This window comes from Bacillus rossius (assembly GCF_032445375.1).
Source record: "Bacillus rossius redtenbacheri isolate Brsri chromosome 4 unlocalized genomic scaffold, Brsri_v3 Brsri_v3_scf4_2, whole genome shotgun sequence".
Lineage (NCBI taxonomy): Eukaryota > Metazoa > Arthropoda > Insecta > Phasmatodea > Bacillidae > Bacillus > Bacillus rossius.
In genome coordinates, this window is record NW_026962011.1 from 52,873,022 (window position 1) to 52,892,580 (window position 19,559).

General features: G+C 40.5%; 1 protein-coding gene across 2 annotated transcripts in view; it reads left to right on the forward strand.

The window, feature by feature from the left end:
• LOC134541917 (uncharacterized) overlaps window positions 1–18,901 on the forward strand; it is a 37,753-nt gene extending 18,852 nt beyond the window's left edge. The window contains exons 2-4 of one of the 2 annotated variants that reach the window (XM_063385659.1): window positions 11,132–11,325; window positions 12,550–12,644; window positions 16,913–18,901. In XM_063385659.1, the coding sequence (XP_063241729.1) occupies window positions 11,132–11,325; window positions 12,550–12,644; window positions 16,913–18,343 (1,720 nt within the window). In that variant the 3' untranslated portion in view covers window positions 18,344–18,901. The remainder of the gene's footprint in view (window positions 1–11,131; window positions 11,326–12,549; window positions 12,645–16,912) is intronic. The other variant, XM_063385660.1, reaches the window with a different exon arrangement.
• Window positions 18,902–19,559: the final 658 nt, after the last annotated feature.

Consider the following 19,559-nt stretch of genomic DNA (forward strand, 5'->3'; position numbering starts at 1 on the left):
CATATTCATGTCTCCGCCGTGTGATGTGTGACGCCGCTCTAAACCACATGTTCACCCCGTGCACCGCGCGCCAGCTCATGGCCTTGCACTTAGACACACCGCGCTAACAGCACCGGCGAGCGTCGCGCTTATCGTCCCGCCTCGCCGACACACATACACGGGATCCCCTTTCCTAACGGGATAAGTGGGGTGTTCGATGACGATGTCATTGTAACAGAGGAGTGGGGTGCTAGATGGTGTATTCGTAATGTAGAGGAGTGGGGTGTTCGATGCGCAGGTTTTTAATTAGAATTGTATTAAATAATATATATATTAAAATTTTATTTTAAAATTTAGATTATTTAATTTTTTTATAAATTTAAAATTTTTTCCATTAAAATCGGATAATAAATAAAGATATTCAAAATGGCGGACTAAACTCAAAATGGCGGAATGTTCTAGAAAAACAAAATGGCCACCGGAGTCAAAGGTCAAGGTCAAATCCAAGATGGCCGCTGGAAGTGACGTCATCCAAGATGGCCGCCCAGAATCCCGACCCAGTAAAGTAGGGTAACTTGCGAGTACCTGGAGCGGCGCATGTGTAGTATCTGTGTGTAGCGGTGGAGACGGTAAGACGAGCTGGGACTGTGCAGGAAGCCTGGGTCGAGCAGGCGCGTAGTGCCCTCCTAGTGCTGCTGGCCGCTAGCCAGGGCGACCTCCTCGCGTGCCGCGTGCCGCGTGCCACGTGCCACGTGCCACTTTCCCCGCGGGACCCGCCCCCCTTCCCCCTTTCAACCACCTTCCAGCCACCCCGGCTTATTCCTCTACTCTTACAGAGACCAGCTGCCGAGAACATACTGTATAACCTTGTACGACCCGTGGCCGTGGTTATTTGTGCATCGAGACGATACTGTGTATTTCTTACGAAAATCGGCGCATAATTTTATGTCTTGATTGATGTTTCCTTCAAGCATAATTTATTTTAAGCCATAGGAAAGATAGGTAATTAATTACGCACGGGAGCTTTGAAAATTGTGAAAATGAATACCAGAGTGAAAAAATTATTGAGTTTTATTAGTTATAAGCGCACAGCTTACATGTTTTTCAGACTAATTTAATTCATGCAAGAAACATTTTCTCCAAGATGTCTTCCACGGTCGGCAGCGCGTGTGGCGGGCGAGCGCAGTGTCGCCGGACGGACGGGCTATTGTGGGGCAGGGGGCGAGGGACGTGTTCGGGACACAAAGGGGGCGAGATGCGAGGGAACACTTGCGGAGCTAATCGACCCCTGCGTCATCTGGCCGGCCTTTGTGCGCCGATAAGATAGCCCCGGCCCCCGCGTGTGTGTGGTTGCACTGGCGCGCAGTCTTCTCGTCTGACGGGCCGACTGCGAGATCCGGGCGATAACAACATTACGTGGTGTAATGCAAGTCCCTTGAGTGCTTTCAAGAATCTGTACTGTGTGTTTCATGCCTAAATATTGATCTGAAAACACGCGTTTTAGAAATTTTCACTTTTCAGAAAAATTGAGTTTATTAACGAAATATGGAAACGTAACTACTCAAAACGCCCTCAGCGTATCATTAAATGAGTATCCGTAATCAGATATTGAGTTTTCTAACTGCGTGTTTTGTTTCTGAAACTCTGCAAACCGTTATGTGTGGCCGGGTAGGCGGGGGCTTTAAAAAGGGAAGAGAAAGGAAACGAAATATACCGTACTAGTTTCTATAGTTTTCATGCTGTAATATTTTTTTTTTTGGTCGTTAGATATTGAACATTTTCTTTGTTTAAGCCATAGATCACAAATTAAGAGACTTTCAAGGCATTAGCATTCTATTTGCATCCTTATTACAGTTTTAGTCATCACCAAAAGCTATTTGAATATTAAACGCCAAATATTTCACAGGAGTAAAAACTATTTGCAGCAGCCCGTCACTATTACACTAAATTATATACTATGTTTTAATGAAGCCAAATGTCGAGAATGTATTGAAACATATGGCGTCTTCATGATCCTGTCTCCGCCCCCTACTCACACAACTGCGCGGCAGGGCAGCTGGTGCGACCGCCAGCTCCGGGCATCGAACCACGGGCCCTAGAGGAGTCCCAGGCGACAGACTGCCGCCCACTGCCTCCGGGTGCGTCACACGGATACCTTACGATTAGGACGACTTATTTTGATCAAGCTGTAAAACACGGTATCTATAACGTTATTTGAAAGGGTCTTGCAATGAGAAGGTTGGTTTAACATTTTTTTTTTCATATGCCAATTATAGTTATATTGTATGTCATAAGAAATCTTAGAAACGGACGAAATAAGTGTTGTCTATGTTTTTATTTTTGACGTCGGCTGATTTTGACTAGTTTTCTGTGTACTTGCATATTCATGAATTTGTATATTCCCTTTTTTGTCCGATATTGAGTTTCTTATAACATACAGTGTAGCCAGAAATGGTGTATGACCCTCCCCCCACAAAAAAAAAAAATGAACCGACGGCATTTAACGTTTGGTTTTTGTACTTTAAGTTTTTATAACACTAAATTACACATAAATTTGTTTGCAGAGAATACTTCACTTATCTTCTTTTTTTTTTTCTAAGTTTTAGTTTATTGTACACAATTATTATTTTGCCGCATAAAATGTCTTACTGATTTTCGGTCAGGTTTCTCATACATGGTAAAATTTTCACAATGTTTCCATATAACTACTTAATAAAATGTAGAAATCGAAGTCGCATGAGTAAGCTATACTAGAGTTTTACACTCAAAAGTAACTATATATATAAAGTAACTTTTCCTGATCACAAAATACAGGCAAATGCTCAGAGCTAATTTCCTCGTGTAAGAATGATTAGTGTGTTACATGAACGCCAGATTGTTTCTTCCCACCTGCAGAAGTCCACTGGTAAAGGCGTGAACCTGTTTTTCAACGACCTACACACTGACTGGATACTGGCTGTGTCAGCCCCGCCCATCACTCTCGTCGCTTTATTGGCGTCGTGACGTCATGCGTATTCTTAGATACTTTTGGTAAATAAATTTGCTGAAACTGATAATAACAATACTGACTGCGATGGGGCAGTCGTGAGGATCGCACAGCTGTGACGCCATGACCCCGCCTGCTGCAGTCAGCTGTGACGCGACCTTCAAGACGCCGAGCGGTGACGTCACTGCTGACGTCTCCCCCCCCCCCCCCTCCCACGGAGACGACCAGCGCCTGTGACGACACGACACTGCGTCTGCTGGCCTCGTCAGGGCAGCTTCATGGGCTCCGAGGAGAGAGGAACCGACAATGTCGCGTTGCAAGGTGGCTGGATACTTGGTAGCTGAATTTGTTCCACGTTTTTAAATAATGTCCCTTATGTTCATTCACGCCCTAGAATCTGTTTCTAAACTTCCTGAAAAAAAAAATTATTTGAAACTATTTTGTTAAAAGAAATTTTTCTAGTGAAAAAAATCAATTAAAATGTTATCATTTGGAGATTTTTTTTAACTTTATCTCTAACTGATCGACTGCTGAAACCAATAATCAAAACATGTTTTAACAGAGATTTTTTTCATAAATTTACAAAAAAAGCATCCAGCCGTTTGGATTCACCTCAGTGCGAGTTCATGTCCTGCGTCGTGCACGCGAAATATGGACCAATTATTGGGATTAGTGACGTAATAGTGTACGTGAAGGTGCCAATTCAGAACAGGCTCAGCACCTATTATGTCTGTGTGTCCATACATTATGCTGAAACATTTTTTATACTAGCACTTGCCATCAAAAAACATACACGTATTCAATCAAGTATTGATGCAGAGAAAGTTATAAATTTAATAATACTTAAGATCTTCAAGTGCAACAATTTGGTGAAAAATAGAAACTTGGCATCCAATATAACTTGAAGGTATTAAAAGTGGACACCACGTTTAATGTAATTTCTTACTATGTGATAATTCTAATTAATTGAAATAGTTTTTTTACTAAATGTTATACAATAAATGCTATCGTAATTCAGAGACGTTTGTTAACTTTAAAACCAGATCTGGACAGCTGAAATATCTTGCTGAATAGTTTAACAAACATATTTCCTTTTTTTACCTTCAGCATATTTCCTTGATCAATACCGATTACAGTTGTAATATCATTTATTAAATATTAAAGAGTCATTGAGATAGACTACTACTTTGCGGAACATATATAGCCTATATGTGTGTGTGTATGTGTGTGCGCGCGCGTGCTCCAGTATAACATCCAGATATAGAAAAAATATTCTATTAATTTCAACATGAGCAAAGCCTTTTATACTTTCCAACCCATCTTATTATTAAAAAATTATTAATTTTAGGCCTCGTCAAACAATGCGTGATATATATATATATATATATATATATATATATATATATATATATATATATATATATATATATATATATATATATATATATATATCAATTCCTCTTACAGTTGGAATATTATTTATTAAATATTAAAGAGTAGTTGAGATAAACTACTACTTTGTGGAACACCTAATATCATAAAATTGAAATTGCGTTTGCAAATTTGACTGCAAAGCGTCTATTTGTGAGATAATTAAAACATATATATATATACACACACACACATATATATATACTAGCTGCCCGACCCGGCTTCGCACGGCTATACTAATGGAAAAAGAATTATGCCACATCTCCCATTTACAGTAATGGTAAATAATAAAAAATTCCGTGAAAATTTATTACAATGCTGTATAATGTACCGATGGTTTCCCGACTCGTGCACGCAACATAAAACTTATGTACCCGTACTTCGCTACGGCAGTCTACAGGCAGATCACTCTTGCGCCGCTCATAATACATGCCCCTCGTTGTGGGTACGCCACTGCCGCGCGATGCCTGTTGCCATGGAGACGCAGAAGGCATGAACAATGCAAAATACTGTTCTCATGCAGACAAAGTACCCACTGTTGCCTGGTTTTAACCACCTATGCTATGGGATCTAATTTTCGGAAAATGTCATCCTGCGTAACATAAGGAACATTACTGTGAAGTTTCAAGTCTGTAAAATATATATACTTGAAAAAAAAGGGCAATTTTTGATATTTAACGGTGATGAGGACTGCACTAACAATGAAATAGCCGTTGCCATAGAGACGAATGAAGCATCAACAAAGCAACAGCCGTTGCCATGGTGATTTCCTACCAAAAACTGGAAATAAAAAAAAAATTTAGGGGTGGACTACCCCTAACATTTAGGGGGATGAAAAATAGATGTTGGCCGATTCTCATAGATACCGGATAAGCACAAAACATTTCATCAAAATCGGTCAAGCCGTTTCGGAGGAGTATGGCAACGAAAACTGTGACACGAGAATTTTATATATTACATATATTTACAATACTGTATGTGTTAAAGACAATGTTCCTGATTGAAAACTACGTGTTTTTTTTTTCAGAAATAATATTTTTAGGAATAAAATTCATGTGCCTACAAAAATTATTTTTCGTCAAAAACGTCTAAAATACTACATAACAGAGGTATTGGTCAATAGTTTGTGACTAAAATTTAACTTTACTATAATAATTTAAGAAAATATATACCGATAAGTCACAACATCGGTATACAACCACGCACTTACTGACTGATACTGATACACGCTTCATTAAAATATGTTAATTACAAAAACAAACAAAAAATAATGTTAGAGCTTTATTTGTAACATGGCGGAATGATAATGCTACAGTTACTAAAAACTAAAACACTACAAAACTAAAAATATATATATTTGCAAAACTCCGTTCCCCCGGAGAAACCCCCGGAATGGCCACCGCATGGGGAGCCCAAGAAAAGAAACGGGCTCCCCATTTGGAAGCCACCTGGAAGGTTTTTTTCTGTTCCACCCACCGTTTCTTTGGTAGCCTGACTTGTTACAAGGGATTGTATTCCTACCAGAGAAAATGCCGCCATTCTCTCTGGGCAATCCGCCTTGGAGGAGCCGGGGCGCGAACCCGGGTCCTTCAAGTCACAAGGCAGGCGCTCTACCCCAGAACCAGAGTGGTAGAGCGACTATCCGCAGTCTTCTTAACACTGACATGATGTTATTCCACGAGTTTACTGTAGTTTCGTGTGTCATTAACACGTGCAGTAACATCTAACCTCGGTAACGAACAAATTTATGTGTTCTTATGTTCTTCGTTCAGCATGAATTGTGTAATTTCATAACAGTGAAATATAATTTATATAACTATTCTGGCAATTTTTTTAGTTAATTTTCTGCAAACAAACTTACAGTCCCGCTCTACATTATATAGAACTATATAATTACTAGTAAAAAAATATAAAAACTGTCGATGGGAAAGTTATTTTGAAATAAATGTTAGATATTAATAGAGTGTGTCTAGTTAAAAAAAAAAATGTGTGTGTTATATTTATTTGGTTTTAAAGCTACAGAAAAGTCAACCTTGTTATATCACTTTTAGCTTTTTTTTTTTTTTTACCGTGGTTATTATGCGCAGCTAATACTGGAAAGCTATTCAAAAAACTGTTTGCAAATAGGCATTTTCAAAATCTTTAATTAAGTAGGAAATCAATGATAGTGTTAGAGATGTCTAATTAAAATGTACATTTCATACTGACATCGCCGGAATATTAGGTAATCATAGTACTGACAATAAATGGATCAATTTCTGAAGACTAAGAATTTAGATGACACTAGTTTTGTGATATTTGCTTACTTATTTAGAAATATTCACATTATTTGAATACAACTATTTTTATTGAAACTTGCAGTACTCCTGAGTATAGTATTCTTGGTAATAGCTTACCTCAGGGTTAAGCAGGAGAATAATAGTTTTATTTCATACAATGAAACCCTCAGAAACTTAATTAAATAATCGGGATTATTAAAAATGAACTTCTTTGAGTACACAACTACAGAAAGTTTTTATTTAATATTTGTGCACATCGCTATTTAATTATTTGTAATTTTAATTGTAACAAAAATAGGAATTCGTTTTTATTTTAGATGTGTAATATTTCTACGTCTAATAGCTTAAAGCATGTATTAATGGTTGTGTATGTTTTTTTTCCACCCGAAAAAAAATATTTTGTACAAAAAATATCCTACAACAAGAGATTTCACTTTTCTTATATTTTTTTGTTTTAAATTATGTTCGAACCTATCATTCAGTTCAACAACTTAAGTAGATATAATAAATTCGTTATGAAATTAAATTCTCCATTCATACTACACTTGATATTTAGAGATTATTACGAAATATTATATAATTTCATTATAAATACATTGTTTGCAAAGGTACGGGTTTCAAATACCAGATAAATATTTTAATCTTTTTTAATGGTTCTTGCAATTGGGGAGGTTGATTATATATATAATTTGGGACATACACCATTGCTGATTATAATGTATGTCATAAGAAACCTCAATAACAGACAAGAAAGATAAATGTGCAAACATACAGAAAACAAGCCAAACTCAGAGAACATCAAAACATTTAAAAAATAGACAGTAAAGACAAGATACAAAAATAACAATAGCCATATTTTCTTGTAGTATTACGAACTATTACTAGGAACACGTACTTTTCGCGAAAAGAATTCCAGACCAGCTGTGTGTTAAAACTTTGTAGCATTCTCTATGCTTCGTGGTTGGCTGGGTTTATCTCAGGCACATGTCTACTGTGGGCCCACCAATCACAGCCATCCAGTGCGGCAGCACACGCGTCCTGAATGGCCCGGCCAAACAGGCCAATGGCTGCTCTTGCAGAAAGCCGCCAATTACAAGGGAACAATCGCTAGCGCAGACATGCCTTATTGCAGTCTAACGAGCAATCATACTATTTCGCGAAGAATACATAGAGACCTGAAAAATTTGCGGATTCATTTCATGACATGCTACAATTCTAATAATTATACCTTAGTGCTGCTTCTGCCATTGGTTCTCTGTTAATCTGGAGGACTGAGGGCCAATTAGAGACCCTCACTCATAGAAGTGTCGAATCACAGGCCGCCCAGTCGAGACGACTCACAAGTCAACAGCCAATGGAACAGTTGGCATTTGCCAGTGTGTGTGTAGAGGATAGTGGAGTCTATCCTGGAGGTCATTGAAACCGCGGAATTTTTCCTGTCTGTAATACATGACCCTGCCTTGTGTGAGCTGGTGTGGTCGCCATGGCGGCGCCGCGCGCTGGAAGCCTGGCAACCGCGGCGAGCACCTAATCTCGCACACGGAGATCCCGCTGATAGGCGTTATCTCGCGTGCACCTCGCTTGTGCAATCTGGCTGAAGGCTGCCGCGCGGCGGGGCATCGCTCTCTCGTTCAGCTCGCTCGCTCGACTGCAGGCTGGCGTCTGGTACATCCGGCACGGTCGGCCCCAGCTTCCCCGCGGTCCTGGCGTCACGGCCATTGGGTCGTCACCACGACGCCGAAATACCACAACGCCGAACGTACAATAACGCCGAATGCCATAACGCCGAATGCCAAATTGACTACAACGCCGACAGCTAGAAAACTGCTGTGTACCACAACGCCGAATGTACATTAACGCCGAAAAATGTCATTGCAGGACTGCCACAAAGGTTAGGTTAGGTAAGGTAAGGTTAGGTTAGGCTAGGTTAGGTTGTGGTATTTCGGCGTTAAGATACATTTAAGAAACACACACAAATTCATTCAGTTTTTTCATTTTGCTCATGTGCCTTTCCTTCCCTGCAGCAACAATTTTTCGGCGTTACTGTATTTCGGCGTTGTGGTACACAGCAGTTTTCTAGCTGTCGGCGTTGCGGTCAATTTGGCATTCGGCGTTATGGTATTCGGCGTTATATTACGTTCGGGGTTGTGGTATTTCGGCGTTGTGGTATCGACCCGTCGCTGCCTAGCGGCGTCGGTCCCGGACTTGCCACGGTCCTGACGTCACGGAGAGGCCACGCGGGCATTCTTACCTGCTGTCCACAGACACACCCCACTCGGATGTCTCGAGCAGCTCCGCGCACCGCGTGTGTGCCCGGGTGGACGGGGGCCTTGAACTGACTCGCGCTGAACTTCACCGGTCGTGCAGATCCCTCGTGCATCTGTGAGATATTCTTGTTCGGCCGCCGACACAAGCTCCGGTGGAATGAGCAGTTTACAATCCCTCCAGTATGCGTGGGAACTGTGGAGTACATCCTGGTGGTCAAATTTTAACGTTATCTATTACATGGGCTTAACGACAGCCCTAGAGACGGATAAACTGAACAACTCCGTGGCCCACTGCGAGAAGCTACCCAAGCATTTTCCTTGAGTGATTTCGGGAAACTCCAAATTAAGATGGTCGGACCGGGATTCGAATCTGAGTCCTCTGGAATACATGTCCACTGTCTTACACCGTTAAGTCAGAATCGTAAGATGTTTACGGCTAAATGCATGGCAACAGCCGTTACTTGTTACTCGTTGCTCTCGAAAGAGAGAGTCGTGTCGTTCTGGCTGAAGGAAGGAGTCGCGATCCCTACTGAGTAATGAGTGGTCGTCGCAGGGCGGAAAATTGAAACGCCAGGCTGGATAACTGTAAAAATTTACGCCATTTCCCCTTAATAATTTGGATTTCGTTTTTTATTGGCTCATTTTCGGAGGTGACGAGAAGCCAAATCTGAACCTAAAAATTAAGTACGGATCAAACTTACACGACAAAGATCTAATTACTTGCGTATCTTGCAATGCAACTAATTACTACCGTTTTTATTTAAGGTTTATATTCTCTCCTCGAGCCTTTATGAAAGTGAAAATTTTTTAGAAAAAATAACAATAGTTTGTCTATTTATAAATAAAACAATTATGGGATGTACTTTCAACTTGTTTCGTATCACTATCCCGCGCATGCTCAAAACTATAACATTGTCATGGACTTGGCGACTGGGGTCATTTTGATCAATCGAAACGGTGGTCTCATTACAATATCACAAATGTGTTTATTACTCTGAAAATAATAATAAATATTGGTACTAAACAAGATACAACAGCTACATCACTATATAGTTGAGCCGGGTGGTTACAGAAAATTGCGGAGTTTAAAAGCCACGCCTGGCTGGTGGCCGCTATATTAAGGACCAAGGCCGAAGTTGTCCCAGGTCATGTGAGCGCCTGCAGCTACAGTAGACTCAGGCGAATTTGAATAGGATTTTTTTTTTTTGCAAGTAGGAGATGTGGTCGGAAGGGTTCACTCGATCCGACAAGACCTTAAAGCCCATTTCATCCGCATTCAGCCACCACAGATGCCACACGCAGTAAGGCCCTTGTGACAGAGCGGAGACCGCAGGAGCGCGGCGGTCGTGGAAGGTTTTCACGGCAGGGCGAGTCTACAATGGTTCTCCATTGCCTTCCGCAGTACGGAGGATCAGAGTCAGTGAGCTGACACATATCTCAACATACACAATTATAGTGATTTATAGTGAATGTCCTTTCAGTATTTTCTCATGATGTTAAGAGGATAGTATTATAGATTATTTCTCTTTTAATATTTCGTATTTTTGCACATGATTTAAAAAAAATAATTTAACCATAAATTATGGTTAATAAAAAGGATTTTTATGCTAAAAAAAAGTCCTTATTTATGCATTTTTATGAACTTAATGGTGAATTTTTATGTCAGTTCTATTATGTACTGAAAACATTATATCATGTTGTATAGGTTCTGAATTAACAGCTCGTTTGGAGCCTTAGTCTTGAAACTCTTTATTTTTAGCATGTCATTCTGAAATCAATAAAAATTAGGTTTTCCCAAAACCATATAAACCTGAGTTTATGTATGGTATGCTAAAAATAAAGTGTTTCAAGATGAAGGCTACAAAATCCGAAACTGTATACCACACGATTTCATGCTTTCAGTTGCCCTTAACTCAATAAACTTTTTAAAAAAAATTTAATAAGGACTTCTTAGTTAGAAAATGCCTTATATACTACACCTTTAAGACACGGCCTTCCGATTTGTTGTTTTTGGTTCTTGTCATTGCTATTAATTAGGATTTTTTTTTCTTCAAATGTTTTCTGATAGCTCTGCCTTAATTTTTTATCCCTGGATGTTTTTTGAAGTAATTTTAGAGTTGATACGTGTGATGGCAGTGAAACAAGCTGACAGCTGTGGGGAGAGGGGCGTGACGTAGTGGTCCCTGCAGGAACCTGCTGCTGCCGCGCTCTGGCCGGTCGCAGTCGTTCAGCCGGGGCGAGGACTCGGGGGTGGGGCGCGCGCCGCGGTCCCAGCTGGAGGCCGTGGGTCTGCCCGCCTCGTGGACCATCTCCCCGCGCAGGCGCTACTCCCCCCCCGGCACTCCGCCCCGCAGCCCCTCGCTGGGCGGCTCCCAGCTGTCAGGTGCGTGCTAGAGGGAGGTATTCTCCCACCGCCACACTGCTTCCTGATAGCTGGTCCGGGGGTCTTACTCGGGAATGTTTGGGAAATGCAAATATGACACTTAAAAACTAAGCTAAATATTGAGCTTTTAGGGAAAATAATGATAAATGTCATGATAATCATTAAAAAAAATTGTTTATTAATTTTTCTTATTTATTCTACTCCCCCTCCCCCAACACCGTTTTTCTCTTTCAAGGATCTCTGCCAAGTGTTTCATACTTTTTTTTTTTTTTTAATACGCGTTTAAGCCAGTTTTACTCTCCTCTAAAAATACAGGTTAAAAACTAAACACGGAAACAGATAGTCAGCCGTCCTTAGTGCGTTCTTAAGGCTGTTCCATGGGGAAAACTGTTTTTTTTTTTTTTTAATTTTTAATTTGCAAAATGTTTTTATTGATTAGTATTATCTATGACATAATAAAAGTTAATTAATTGTTTTGAATTTTTTTAAATGAAGTTATTTATGTTTTATTTAATTATCGCTGATTCTGATGCAATTCAAAAATTGACGGCATTTAATTTTTTTTTTAAATCGGAGTGTGTTTAGAAACCTACTATACTTTACAACTAAAAACTTTCATTCTATATTAATGATCGCCTTAACACAAAAATCAATTACTTTCCAGCAACGAAAATAGCATTTTCTTTTAATGAGCACCAAAAATTAATTATTCCACTTGAGCATTTCATTACATTATCGAATGAAAGTAAAATTTTGGATGGAAATCGCAAGTTCGACGTTTCTTTTGTACAGCAAAAATAAGTAGGCCCTAATCCAAGTTGTCTGTCTCACGCGAGAGCTCGTTTGCAGCATTTTCGACGCACCACGAGCCCTGTCCAAGTGGTGTAGTAGGACTACTACAGTATTTGCTACTACCAAATGCCGTATACCGAGAGCTAAGATGTTTACACATCAAAAATATATGTTGCTAAGACACCCTTTAGACTTTTAATTTTCCACGAAAACCTACCAAAATTTTGATGGGTGACTGGCAATTAAGTGTTGCCCACCATGAAGTAATAAACATTTTACCAGTATTATGTACTGTGGTTTTATGATTTGCTGTTATTTTAGGACTAGGTGCAAGTTGACCTGTTATTAACGTTGATATTTAGGGTTTTACTGGTGATGTGGAAAGTGTTGAGGTTGTGACAGATGCTTGAGGCGAGTGTGTGTTTGTCACAGTGGCCACCCTGGGCTCCGACCTGCCGTCGCCCGACCAATGGCGAGGGGCGCGACACAAGAAGAGGCGGGCCCCGCCCCCACCCACGCCCCCGACGGTGAGTGGGACCATGCCCCCCCCCCCCCCCCCCCCCCCCGGGGTGCCTCACGACAACAACTCCACTTGTCACAATATCAGTCTGGCGCTGACGTCTCGTCCACAGCAGCACTCAGCGACACAAACAAGGGACGTTGAGGAACCGTCCCGGCTCTAGAGGAGCGTCCACACGGTTAGAGTGGACGGAATAGCAACTAGGACAAGTGAGGAACGTCACCCTACTATCCTCGTGTGCACAGTTAGTAGTTGGAAGAGTCGAGTGGGATAGCACATCCACCCGCCCCACAACGCATTTTCCACTTGACGGCTCACCAGAATTTGTAACATGGAATTAGTTATTGGGCGGAAATTGCTATAGTCAACTCGCATGTTAATATTAAGACGGATATTTGGCTTCGGTGAGTAAGAATTATTTTTATTGTAGGTACTAGTGTTGGCTGAAAAATCGTAAAGAGTAATGTCCTTCGGGCGAATCGTGCAAGTGAGAAAATGGCAAAGCATGTGTCACGCTCGTTCTGTTGTTGTCACAAACAAGTGAAGCGTACCCAGCAACTGAACTGCAAGTGGAAGATTAGACGTCCATCTGTCTGTCTGCCCTGAGAGCGACGTGGTGCCTTGATGGCCGGGCACCAGATCTTCTCTCTCTCTCTCTCTCTCTCTCTCTCTCTCTCTCTCTCCTCTCTCTGTCCCTTCCCCCCCCCCCCCCCCGGTAATTCGTCTGCTCTTTGAGCAAGACGTTTAGAACCACATTATAGAGTACCGATTTATAAACTACGCAAGGCGCAACAACACAACGCAAGTATTTATCAACTTCCAACTGTCTAACGTTTTGGCTTGCGCTCCCGACCTCCACATTTGAAGAGAAGTGTTCCGGAAACTTGTAAAGACGCAAACGTTATGTGCAGCAGTAGCGGATCCAGAGGGGGGGCTAAGGGGCTCAAGCCCCCCCCAAAAAGCATCTGGGTCCACTATTGTTTTAGTGTTTGCCTTGATAAAGCCTAGCCTCAGCTGGGTCAAGCCCCTCCCAAATCAAAATCCTGGATCCACCACTGATGTGCAGGCAGCGATGTTCTGTTTATGTTGTTTTGTTGCATACATCATCCTTTACTCTTGTTCAACTTTCACACGGTGAAAGAAAATAACACTTTGAAATCAAATTATTGACAGTTTTTTAATGATAAATTTAAACGATCAAAAGAAGCCCGCGACACACTTCTGTGTTGTTAGTTCAGAGCTGTCAATTTTATTCTCGTGTAACTTGCGCGCCTTGTTAACGACTGAGATTTGCCTGTGTAGTTTACAAACACGAGCCTCGCCGCTCTGTCGGCGCGACGCACGAGGCTGCCACGCGGCGCGCTGCAGTAGCGCTGCACAGATGCCACCCGCGGTGTCGGCAGCAGCCATAGAGGCCTCTATGGCAGGAGCCGGCGAACACGTGGCGGCCTGCTAAGCACACTAATAAACATACCGGTACTGTCTAGGTCAGAATTCTACCGACGAACATCGGATGCAGGTTCATAACTACCAAATAACTTGAAAACAAACAAACGACTTTAAATTTAGAGCTTCTATAATTTTTTTTATTATTAGGTTCCTTTTTTTTTTTTTTAGCATAACCGCGTTACTCATACTTTATTACACTTGCCCCAAATACTATAGCATATGATGCACATGCGAATTAAAAGCTTTGATTATATTTTTTTCCAGAATTCGGGGGCAAATGTAATCAGCAAAAATAAATTATGTTCTTTAATTAGTTAAGGATTAGATAGGTAGTACCAGCTACTGTGAATAAAAAAAAAGTTTCCCTTTTGGGTCATTCGATATTATAATCTAAAGTGAAAATATCGTTTTACTGATTACACTTACCACCACTGTCCCTGATTGGTTATAAGGAACCGGGCCAATTGCCGAGGCATCGCCGGCGTGGACTAGGCCCGTGTGCCAGATGGCGCAATTGGCCGCAGTTGAAGGAGGCGTGGACGCCCGCCAATCGAGCAGTCCCCTCCCGACCCCTCGAACCCCTCTTCATGGCGCTGCTAGGCCGCTCGTCGGCCAGGAACTTCGCGTCTCAATAAAAAGGCTGAGTCTGAATTCGACCAACAAATCAGCTGCAGGTTCGTCACTGCCCAATAAGTTGAACACATCCAATACTACTCATGGTATAAAGTACTTCCCCAGGCTGGCATACGTCTTTTAAGTTACAGCTGAACAACATTTTTATTGTAGATAATAAAGTACATAGCGTCTGGATAATGTTTCATTGAACGAAGTTTTGTCGCTGTGTGTGTGTGTGTATGTATATATATGTATATGTGTATATATATATATATATATATATATATATATATATATATATATATACTAGCTGCCCGACCCGGCTTCGCACGGCTATACTAATGGAAAAAGAATTATGCCACATCTCCCATTTACAGTAATGGTAAATAATAAAAAATTCCGTGAAAATTTATTACAATGCTGTATAATGTACCGATGGTTTCCCGACTCGTGCACGCAACATAAAACTGATGTACCCGTACTTCGCTACGGCAGTCTACAGGCAGATCACTCTTGCGCCGCTCATAATACATGCCCCTCGTTGTGGGTACGCCACTGCCGCGCGATGCCTGTTGCCATGGAGACGCAGAAGGCATGAACAATGCAAAATACTGTTCTCATGCAGACAAAGTACCCACTGTTGCCTGGTTTTAACCACCCATGGGATCTAATTTTCGGAAAATGTCATCCTGCGTAACATAAGGAACATTACTGTGAAGTTTCAAGTCTGTAAAATATATATACTTGAAAAAAAAGGGCAATTTTTGATATTTAACGGTGATGAGGACTGCACTAACAATGAAATAGCCGTTGCCATAGAGACGAATGAAGCATCAACAAAGCAACAGCCGTTGCCATGGTGATTTCCTACCAAAAACTGGAAATAAAAAAAAATTTAGGGGTGGACTACCCCTAACATTTAGGGGGATGAAAAATAGATGTTGGCCGATTCTCATAGGTACCGGATAAGCACAAAAAATTTCATCAAAATCGGTCAAGCCGTTTCGGAGGAGTATGGCAACGAAAACTGTGACACGAGAATTTTATATATAAGATATATATATATATATATATATATAAAATTTAATAATATGGGGTAATTAATGCCAAGTTTTTTGTCGCGTGTCACTACCTTCAATTATTTAACTGAAATAATTTTGCCACAGCAACAAAATTCTTGGTGGTTGTATAACTTTATTCAGTTAAACACAATCCAGACGCTTAGTTTTATATCTTAAATACTTTATTATTCACAATAAAATTACTGTTAAGTCCCAACTTCAAAGACGTACCTATACCAGCCTAGAGAAGCACTTTAGACCTCAAGTCGTATTTATGTTTTCAACTTATTTTGTCGCGCTGAACTGGCAAGCTAAGTTTGTCGGTCGAATTCAGACAAACTATACAACACAACTGAGGTGCCGAAATTCTCAAGTAGTTAAACAATTTAAGTACCAAACAAATTTACATGGGATTTTCTTTAAACTTTTTGGCATTATTTCACGAAGTAACTAGCAGGAATTATTTTTAACCTGTCTTACACTTAGTTCTCCTTATGGGGTAGGCAGCTAGAATGTCAAAAGTGGAACTTCAACAGAATATTATGCGAATAATATACAATAAATATGTACATACATTTCTGTTTCATGAAGAATATATTACTTAAACGTGTACAAGTATAGCAATGTTTCACGTAAATGTTAAATACGTAATGAGCTACTGGATGCTAAACGCCCTTAAATCCTCATCTGCATGCAGTTCTTGGTATCTACTTGCAAAAGTTGTTTGTGTCTTGCCTCAAAGTTTTTGAAACTTGGGACACGTCACTTGACAATCTAGTTCTTGACTTGAACTTTGAAACATTTTCAATAGACAATACAAACGAAAATTTGAAAGAACTGAAAATCTGTGTTTCCCAACAAATTTTATAGTATGAGGGGATCAGTATTTAATCTCTTCCATGTATATTTATTTGTGATAAATTTAAAGAACACATAAAAAAATCAGTCATATATTTTAATACTGCAACGCAGTGCACCTTCATGATAATAAATTACCTAATTGCAGCGTCTTTAAAAAAATAAAAATTTTAATGCAATAAAAATAGTAAATGAGTTTTTTTCATAATAACGTGCACTCAGGATCATGTGATGTGACGTAATTGATGTTCAGGGTCAGAGTTGATGAGTATTCTGTACTTGTTTCCCCCAGGGCTCAAGAGCATCCAGTCGTACCAACTCCCCCGCAGCCACCGACGAGTCCCTGCAGGTCCTGGTGAGCCAGATACAGCAGGAGTTCGGGGAACACCGGCAGTTCCCCAGGCGACACGACCGCAGCACGACACCCGGTGCTTCTGCCGCAGATGAGACTGGCCCGCTTGCGGACAAGGCGTTCGTGGTCGAGCCCCGTGTCTGCCCGACACCAACACCGGACAAACCTGGTGATGGAGCGGAGGATGGAAATACTGCGACCAAAGACAGTCGAGGTTCTGGAGAAGTATTGCTTTGTGGTGCCACAGATACCAGCGAGGACCCTAAACAAGATGGTGAAGCACTTGATGATCCCTCGAAAAAAGCACCCGACAAAGAAGTCACTGTTCATGCCAATGTATTCGTTCAAACAACGAGCAGGACAATCTCAAGAGACGGTGAAAAAATTACAGTGACAGCCAGCGATGATAGGAACTCATCTGACACTGCTGCGAATGAAAATGAAACAACTGAAAAGCCTTACGTTGCTACGGAATCAAACAAAAACCAGAGTAACTCTGGTGTGCTGGATCAGCGCATTATTAACGACCAAAACAGTGATAAACTGGAAGTGTCCAGTTCGGTAACAGGCGATGCAGTGAAAGTTTCTCACGGTGAAGTCTCCACGAATGAGGGTCAAGTCGAAACAGTTTCAGAACATTATGAGTGCGGAGTGTTCGTTGTTTCTACTCCAGATACTGCCAGTGTTTACGAAGACGCTGCATCAGATGAAGACATTGACGAATCTGACGACAAGCCAGCCTTTCAAGAACCATGCTCGCTCGATTCCAATAAGAAAACAACTGTAGCCATCGTCGACAATTGGGATAATAGTGTACCTGCTCATACAGAGAGCGATGTGCCACATGATAAAATAATGATGACGTCGGTTTTAGATAAAGAGACACATTTGGAAACAACGTCGAGTAAAAATCCTTCTAAAACACATTCCACTGTAACGCCAAGAAATGTGATTCCAGATATCACTACGACTAGCTGCAAAAAAACTATAAATGAAGATGCTTCAAGTAAAGAAGTTTCTATTGAAAAAACACCAAATGAAAGCTTAAATTCAGTGCATCTTGGTAATGACCAATCCTACAAAGATCCGCTTAAAAATGCAGAGGAAAGTTTAGGAGCTACATCTGACAATGAATCGTCATTAATGCCTAGAAAGGATGTTAAATCACATACCAATGGAGAAGTTCTACGAAAACCAGTCACTGCACCTAGGAATAAGTCATCGAATGGTCTGGTAGAAGAGTCTTCCTCAACAGCGAAGGCAGCTCCTTCAGATAGCTCCTCACGAATCACGCCGACAGCCCCTCCGAGAAATAAACCCCTGCCAGTGCCTCGGATGAAAAGACTGAGGAAGTTATTTTCCAATCACTGATTTTGGTTTGGACCTGAATAATTGTGCCATACATAGCTGTGCTTATCCAATTGCACTATATTTAAAATTGTTTTGACTTTAATGGAAAACATGCATTAACAGCTTGTAAATATATTTATTGCAAAACACCATCATATGCATAGCTAGTACAGCCATTCTCTAGCTTCAATCAGCACCATATTACTTTTCTTCACAGGTGTATTCTAATACTTTCCTCAAAAATGCAAAATGTAAACTTATCTACTATAGTAATTAAAAAAATATTTTAGGCTAGATATTTTAAAGAAAATACATATCAATATGTATAGATAATTAAGTGATAAATTAAACTTAATTTATGACTGTATTGTTTATTTAAAGGCCTTGGTAATGTGAACCAGGTTAATACTAAGCGAATAATATAAGACTTATATTATTTTAAGAAACAGAAGAAGTGATAATATCTTAATGAAGCAAATATGAAACCTTTGTACTTTCAAGCGTAACCAAAAAACTATGAATTTATGTAAATTTGTATTTAAATATGTTTTGATTAAAACATATGTTTATTTTGATTCAGCCTTGTGAGAGTTATTGGCATTAACTTTATATCAGCCTTTGTGTGATTGAAATTCTATTTTTTTCATAACCTAACTTAAAATTACAGTGTAATCAAGGTTAGGTAGAAACTATTGTTTTTCAGGCCTATGGTACGCCAAATCATTTGGTTTTTCAACCATTCGAAAAGGTTTAGAAAGCACGGGGGAGTCCAAGGATGAGTCTGGTGCCAAGGAAATAAGTTCTGGTGATGGGTCGGAGGTTGAAGAGGGATGAGTGAGACCAAATGGGGCAGGCATACACATAGGGTTTATCCCTTGATTCAGGTTGCCTTGTTGGCGAGTGCGTTCTGCCAGTGGCGGTTGCTATGGCAGGATGGGGACCTTGCTTATTTCCATATGAGGTATGACATTAAGTTTTAAAAAATGTTTTTAATTATGGCAATAATCGACATAATTATTATCAGTAGTGCAAAGTTGTTGGACCTCACAAAATTGTTTTTCCACTCATGATCGCATCCTTTGCTCGTCTGCTTTTAGTGTCTTGGGTGGGGTTGGGAGTACTACCATAACCCTCACACAAAATTAACAAATTAAAATTGTTAATTAATTTACGTGATTAATACTGACATCGTTCGGCCGAAGGCTGCCTTAAGCCCGAACTGCAACCGCCAGCATCT